Source organism: Crocodylus porosus, unplaced genomic scaffold, assembly GCF_001723895.1.
Source record: "Crocodylus porosus isolate Cpor-Errol unplaced genomic scaffold, CroPor_comp1, whole genome shotgun sequence".
Classification (NCBI taxonomy): Eukaryota; Metazoa; Chordata; order Crocodylia; family Crocodylidae; genus Crocodylus; species Crocodylus porosus.
The window spans coordinates 108,762,783-108,770,821 of NW_017728947.1; the positions used below are offsets into that span (position 1 = coordinate 108,762,783).

Consider the following 8,039-nt stretch of genomic DNA (forward strand, 5'->3'; position numbering starts at 1 on the left):
CCGGGCGGGTGGGGAGCCCGCGCGTGTGTGACTGTGCGCGCGGAGGGGGGGTGTGAGTGTGCACACGTATGCGTGTGTGGTTTGGGAGTGCGTGCGTGTGCTTATTTCTGTGTGTTTTGGGAGTGTGTGTGTGCGTGTGTGTGCGTGGAGGCTGTGTGCAAAGTGTGAGCCCGCCCAGTGCGGAGGGGTGTGTTTAATGATCAACCCCGGACTTGTGGCTGGATCGCGAAGGCCGAGACGTTTCCTTTCCTGAGCTGCCTCTGACTGTGTGTCTCTCTCCTCTTCTAGTTTTTTTCCCCGTGCAGCAGTGGCGGCGAGGAGGAGTCGTCGAGCTGGACCCCCTCGCCTGAGCTTGGAAGATGAAGGTAAGTGGAGCCAGCCCCGGAGTGTCGCCCTCGCCACCGGAGCTCGCTCGTTGGCTTGCTCTCTCTCTCTGTTTCCTCCTCTCCTCCCTGCCACCAGCGCCTTTCGTACCATTGCTCGTCCTGCTGCGTCCTCCTCCAGCGACAGCAGAATAACATCCGGCCCGGCTGTGGACATCGGCACATGTTGATTCATGTGAAATCCCGTGCCTTCCATTTGACAGAGGTGCAGCCGATGCCATTGCGTTGCTTGAGAAAGATAGGATGCCTTTGAATGGTTGGCCTTTGGGCTGCTGCCTTTAAATGCTTCCTGTATTAGCAGCAGCTTTGGTGAGTGTGCAGAAACCACACGCCGCTTTTTTTGTCCTGCCTGAGCTGTTTCGGCTTTTGCAGGGCCGAGGCAAAACAATTGCTGGATCGTTCGCAAAGTGGGACGAACTTTTCTTGGCTGTGGAGATGAACAAACACGGAGTTGGAACTTGAAATTAATTCCTTGTACACACTGATTCCCTGCTTTACTGTATTTCAACTCTTTTTTTTTTTTCTTCTTTCTCAGTCATGGTAAAAAGCCAAGCAAAAGATTACTATGTTAAGTCATTCCCAGTACAGGCATGTAAGTTTAACAGTTTCTAAGCCTGCTTGCATTTTGAGAGGATAAAGATCTAAACAAAGACTTTTGAGGAAGAAGAAGAGCATTTAACATAATTGTTTGAAAGGTTATAGCAACTTTGTGTATTTTTTCCCTGTTTCTGGAAATCTGGGATAGAAAATAGGATAGCACTCTGTTCACTGCATTGAAATGACAAATTGAACTCTTTTTAAGTGGATATCAGCACATGAATACTTTTAAGTAAATATAGACTATGTTTGTTAGTGTATCACTGCTGAAATGACAACTGTACAATCTCCGTTCAACTTGAAATATCACTTTCCCACTGTATTCTTTGCAAGGATGAGTTGAAATGATCTTTGGGTCTATATAGATAGATATTTTTCCTTTTTATTGTAAGCACATGCTACACTTTGAGGCTGTTGATTTAGGATTACTGAGACAGGAGTCACTGAAAAAATCATGGGTTAACATTAGTAGCAGAACAGAACTTCCCATAACTTATCCATGAACTCAGTATTAAGTAAGCGGTTTAGCCACTCTGTTATTTTGAAATTTCCTGGCAAAGCTCATGTATTTATTTCACTTGTGAGTATTTTGGTATGATGTAAAAAGTGGTGTAACACATCATCCTTGATTCATTCTTGTTCTTTTTTCTCAGTTAAGATCCTTAAGCTGTTATTTTAAATTGTATGCCTAGATGTAAATGACAGAATAGGGACATAGGCAGTACTGATTTTTTTCCCCCTCCTTATTACGTTTTTATTACAGAGTATATTTTGTTGAAGCTGCTTTTTTCTGTTCTCTGCATATATATGGTTTATAAAACACTTTCTGTGTCTGTTGTAGCAACATCAATTTGTTAATCTTTTTTTGGTGCATCTTGTTTAAAAATTATACTGAGACAGTGAAACTTTAAATCTGATTAAAACATTTTGAAATATCTTGGCTAAAATTGGGTCTGCCTGGAAAAACCACTTAGTCTGATTCTGCTCCACTGTTTTTATGGAACAAAATCAAGGGGCATTGTTAGCAGGTGCATCAACAAATTGCTAAATTTTTCACATACATCATTTTAAAGGAAGGTCAGACTTGCTGTAGCTACATAAATTGCTGTTTAGGACTTTATGAAGAAATGGTCAACAGGACTGAAACTTTGGATGCGTATTTGAATGTATGATGATGCTTGGTGCTAATGAATTTCTTTTTTTAACAAAATATGAATATGAGAGACTAACTGTTTTCATGTTTTCTTTTTTTGTTAGGCAGCAGATGAGCCTGCCTACTTAACAGTCGGGACTGATGTCAGTGCCAAGTACCGTGGTGCCTTTTGTGAGGCAAAGATAAAGACGGTGAAAAGGCTAGTGAAAGTCAAGGTAGAATTCGTTATATTAGTGGTAATCTTTCTGTTTCTTATTCAAAAAGGAACATCAAAGAAAATCATGCCTCTTAAAATTTATATATGAGTAAACAGATCTGTGGACATTTCTTATAAAGTTTTTTTTTTCTGTCTCCCAAAAAATCATTGGTGCAGTTAGTTTAGTGCATATGTGTGCTTTTTCTTTTGAAGGATGCTAAAGTACAGTAGTCTCTAAAATAATTTTATCTGTTAGTGCTACTTATTTCTCATTTGAATTTATAATCTTCTTCTTATGTTTGTGACTACAGCTGTTCCACAGTGGTCAGTTTTGATGTCACAAACAGAAGATTATGACTTTAGGTGACTAATAAGAAATAGGAATGAACTCTTCAGGTGCAAAGATTCAGTTTTATGCACAGCGCCTCAGTTTTATAGTTAGGAAGAAAAAGAAGAGAGAAGACAAACTTAAAAATGACTCTTTTTACCATTGACCTCAAGCTATCTGTCAGTTGAAAAACATTTGTGGATTGCACTAAAGCAGTGAACTGTATCCATGTGTGCTATCAATGTGGTGTCTTTCCTAGGTTAAGATTGTGCTAATACTTAACACACATTAAATGATACAGGGAAAAACAGTAATCTGTTCTTGTAATCTATTTTGGCATTTCTCCTGAATGACATTTTTTAATGCTAACAGTGAAAAATGAAGAATGAATATCCCAAAAAGTCATGTTAATGCAGGATGTGATGTAAATCCAGAAATTATCTGTGTGTCTTGTTTTTTCAAAAATGTTGACTTTTACTTCCTAGTCTATCATTGAGAATACATAAATAAGGTATAGCAATAATAACTAAATTTTATGAAAGGTGTCTCTTTTTTGTTTAGTACATTTTTACATTTTGAAAACTTTAACACTTAACTCGGGGAGAACACTCTGTCAGTCCACGCAGTACTTCCACTTCAGTATGAGCTCAGTTTGATCAGTTTAAAAAACAAGTAAAACCTAGAAATATTTCTGTTCCTTTGTCTCTGTCATCACCTGGTAGGTTTATGGGGTGGTTTTAATCTGTGCAAATGAGAACACTATTGTGGGAAAGAAGTGCATTTTCCTTTCTTGCGCTGACTTCTGTGAAGTCTGTTTCCCGTGATTTTGTGCCTCTGACTGACAAAGTATTTAGAACGTTTAGCTATGTGATATTTTTCTGCCTTTGGATCCTAATCTGTACATCATTACAGGGTCCCTGGGGTTTATGATATGGGTGTGACAAATTTGGACCTTTGACATTTGTCTCATTTACATTTAAAAAAATGAAAATTGTAAAGTGTTAAGTCTGATCCTATACTTAGATGCCTGTGGGCATGCCTTTATGCCATAACAAGTCCCATTGCATTCAGTAGGACTTTTTATGAAACCAAAGATTTGCCTATATGGACCTCAGTATAGATTCAGAGCCTTTAAAAAAAAACCCTCATATGATCTGTTCTGTAGTTCTTGTGTCATTTTATTTCCTTATCTCTCCACTTCTTGATGTACAGCTGATTTTTGCATTGGTTAGTAATGGTGTCGTAGAATTTCTGAGATGAGATCAGAAAGCTAGCACATTTGATAGATGGAAGTGAGTAGTTGAGGTTTTTGATCACTGAAGGGAAATGGACAGCATCTCAGTAGTAGGGGAACATATGTTAAATGGGTTTGCTAAAGAGCTGAGAATGTTGACATCTAAACGTTCATATTTGTTTCAAAATTAACAGTCTGGTGAAATGAACGGTCTGATTTATGCCTCTCAAAGCCACTGTTTGCAGTCTTTTTGCAAACTTAGGCAAACCTGACTGCATCAGTTGATTTTTTTCAGTTTATGTTGCTACAGTTCTCTCCATGGCCATGAGGCCTGACAGCATAATTTTTAGAAAGAAAATGTAGGGCTTGTTCACTGGTGTTTAAAATGCTGGATTGTTTGTAATTCATACCTTTGCTGTGCAAGTGTGTTGGGCATTGTTCATGGAAAGTAAATGTGTCCACCCATAGTCCTGTGCAAAGAAGCTAAATGGGTGAGTTGTAACAAATTTAAGTTTCTGTTAACAAGTAGACTGGTCTTCAGATTCACAAATCTGGAGCAATGACTGAATTCTGTGGGAGACTGTGTGAAATATAGAAAGACTCTTTCTAAAAGTACTAGAGTTCATATGAAGAAGCATAACTCTTAAATCTCTAGTCTTGCAACCCATTTACAGATAAAGCCAGGTTTGTACTGATGTCTAGTCTCATACACATATCAAAGTATATTCCTCTCCCATGGTATAATTGTGATATTTGATATAGGTGGGCTATCTTCGTTACCACTAACTGATTTATCCAGTTTGATTATTGAACATGTGGTACTTACCTGGGCTCTGTGTAAAGTCAAACATTGGTCTGTTGTTTGTGGTCAGGAATCTTTAAGACTATTTACTGCACAAGGTCTTATTTTTCTAACTAAATATCACAGGGATTGCTAAGCATGGTTTTTGGTGCTATGAGATATTTATTTTTCAGGTAACTCTGAAACAAGACAGTTCAACTCAGCTAGTGCAAGATGATCAAGTGAAAGGACCTTTAAGAGTACGTATGCATCTTTTTTCCTCTCCCAAATGTATGATTAAAATGTAGGAATCCAAATGTTGATGTTTGTTTTTGAGTACCTGAACCAGATGTCATGGGGGCAGTGGAAGGGCACCTGTTAGCTTTGAATAAGGCTCAGAATGAGTAATCATCCTTGTGAACTAATTTCTTAGTTTTAAAGGATGTATTCATCTATGCCTGTGGCCTGGTTGGATGTGTATGGAAACATTGCTGCAGGCAGGATGGTTTCTGTAAATGTTTCCAGTATAAATTGGCAAAGGGCAACTCAGAGAAACAATATGCAAGCTTATTAGATGGCAGTAAATAAGACCTGTGTGTGTGTGTGTTAATGCATAAAATGGTATGTACTGTAGCATTGTTTTGGAATATATATTCCAAAACAATTATATATTTTGTTCAGTTGGAAGTTGCTGGAGTAGAAGATAACTGGAAGAAAATATTGATGGTTTTGCATTAAACAGCTTGCTTTTGGGTTTTTTTCTGATGTCTTCCTTTTTCTTGAAGAATTAGTTTGTGCATGTTTTTCATCTTTCATGTATGAATTGTCTAATATAATCTTGAGTTATTTATTTTGCAGGTTGGTGCAACAGTTGAAACCAAGATGCCTGATGGATCTTTCCATGAAGCTACTATCAGCAAATTGACAGATGCCAGCTGGTATACAGTAGGTAAGTAATTGAGTGCGTCTTAAGTTAATTATTTACAAAACGGATTTAAATTAATAGAAAAACATATCATAACAGCCATAATTTGGTTGCCAGGATTAAGATGTAAGTTCAGGTCCTGGGGCTGTGGGACTTACAGGAAGAACTTCGCCAAGACCTTTTTTTCCATGCAAAGTGATTGTATCATTTCCGGACTTTAGAACGGTGTTTTAATGATGAATTGTTAGGTGCTCAAGTGCTGTACTTACGAACACTTATTCCAATAGCTTGCCTGTTGATGCAAGCTGTAGTTCACAGACTATATGCCTATTTAACATAGGAGTTTCATTTCCTGGAAGACACAATAGCTGAAATGTTATTTTAAAAAGACTAACTTTAAAACTTGTAGTTGTACTTTACTTATGTTGAATGTGTGTCTTGTCTTTTCTTTTTAGTGAATATTTAAATAATTGCTCTTGTCCTTCATCAGGGATTGGCAACATTTTGAATTGGAACACTGCTTTAAGAGAGCTCATATCTGAGCATGGACCACTTCCCTCTGCAGTGTTGCTGCCACTGCTCCTCCTTTCTGCCATTTCTCCCCACTGTCTACAAAGTCTCCCACCACAGAAACACTGTAGAAGCCCCCTGGCCCCATGAGTCATCTGGCTCTGCTGGCTGGATCTGGCCCATGGGCCGTAGGTTGCTGTCCCTGCCCTAGACTGTTATCTTCTGCGGGGCATGGTGATAAAAACATTTCTGTGATTTCAGTCTTCTTAAGGGAGTACTGATGAATTTAAAGTACACAGTACAGGAGTTCAGTATAGCAGACAAGTGTATTCTTTTCCTTTGGAAGAGGAAGAAACAATGTTTTAGAAGCTCAGTTGGTTTATGAAGTACAGGGAAGTTTGTGTGTTGATCTCAATGGGAGCAGAATTGAATCCTAAGATAGTTTAGAGCCTTATCGCCTTGTGATTGTGAGCCTATGGATGTGATCCTCTTCTTTTAAATTGTCCAGCTACCTTTGCTAATTGATTTCTGCTTCAAAAATATTGTGTAATTGAATATAGTATAATTTTGGGTGCTTAGTTGAACTTGAAGACCAGGAGAATTGGACCCAGGAGAATTTAGATTTCATCTGACCCTGGCACTCTTTCCTAGGCAGGGGGTTGGACTCGATGATCTTTTGAGGTCCCTTCTGACCCTAGCATCTATGAATCTATGAAACTAGGTGCGTCTCACTGATAAAAGAGAAAAAAGTTTGACTGAATTAATGTAAGGAGCTGTTGGCTGTCAAGTTTTGTAGGTGAGCTTCAATGGTTGGATGAACATGGAGGTGAAAAATTTACACTTGGTCTACAGATGGTTTGAAAGAGGGAACACTCACAAATCATGTACTGAGCATGCACAATATGATTCTGTTCTTTTTATGCAGGTACAAAAATGCTGTGCTTCAGATGGATTTGTTTTAATGTATGCAAGTGGGTTTATGTATGGCTTTCTGCTACTTTAAAGAAATAACTAGGAGGAGAGATTCTAGCAATAGAATACAGGAAATAAGCCACAGCATGAACTCTTATTTAGATTCTCCTGCAATGAAATTTTAGCTTCTCTTTAAACTTTTACTTTGTTACTTCATAATAGGTCTGTAAAGTCGTTAGTGTTTTGGCATAAATTGGAACTCTGCTCCTTTTAGTCTTTGGTAACAGTAGATCAGAATACAGTAATATAAACCCTACAGGAAATATGTTAAGCCCTGTCTAGGTTCAGTTAAACAAATAACAAGTAGACCCTTAACTCACATTTGTGAGTAAGCAATATATGACAATCTTTTTCAGCATACAAGCCAGAAGCAATGATCTGAGTATACATTGTCAAATGTTGAATTGTTAATACATTAGAGTAACTTATAAAGTTAGGGAGATTGTGGTGGCCCAAGGAAATCTGAAATGGAACCTTTTGTTCTTAGGTCTTTATTTCTAACATAACTCCAGTTGATTGTGACCAAAAGATACTGTCTAACAACTGCAGTAAATTCTATGAACTAAGTTGTGCTTATTTTTCTAGTGGTTTGTTATATGCTATACTACGTAGTATCTTTGGCTGTTTCAGAAGTGCAGCCAAGCAATTAATGGATATGGAGACTAAGCAGCCTTTCCAGAACATGGTCAAGTTTCAGTGGAAGGGCATTTCATAGATTCATAGACACTAGGGCTGGAAGGGACCTCTGAATATCATTGAGTCCAGCCCCCTGCCTGAAGGGCAGGAAATCAGCTGGGGTCATAGGATCCCAGCAAGATAAGCATCTAATTTTTCTTGAAGGTGTTCAGTGTAGGTGCTTGAACCACCTCCGATGGCAGGCTATTCCAGACCTTGGGGGCTCGAACAGTAAAGAAATTCTTCCTTATGTCCAGCCTGAAACAGTCTTGCAGTAGTTTATAA

The 8,039-nt window shown here is 38.5% G+C and overlaps 1 protein-coding gene across 4 annotated transcripts in view; it reads left to right on the forward strand.

Moving 5' to 3' along the window:
* The first annotated feature begins 150 nt into the window (after positions 1-150).
* Positions 151-8,039, forward strand: part of ARID4A (AT-rich interaction domain 4A) — a 62,136-nt gene continuing 54,247 nt past the window's right edge. For 2 of the 4 annotated variants that reach the window (XM_019550893.1, XM_019550896.1), the window contains exons 1-4: positions 151-365; positions 2,238-2,348; positions 4,867-4,932; positions 5,531-5,621. In XM_019550893.1, coding sequence (XP_019406438.1) covers positions 360-365; positions 2,238-2,348; positions 4,867-4,932; positions 5,531-5,621 — 274 coding nt within the window. In that variant the 5' untranslated portion in view covers positions 151-359. The remainder of the gene's footprint in view (positions 366-2,237; positions 2,349-4,866; positions 4,933-5,530; positions 5,622-8,039) is intronic. The other 2 variants (XM_019550894.1, XM_019550897.1) reach the window with 1 other exon arrangement.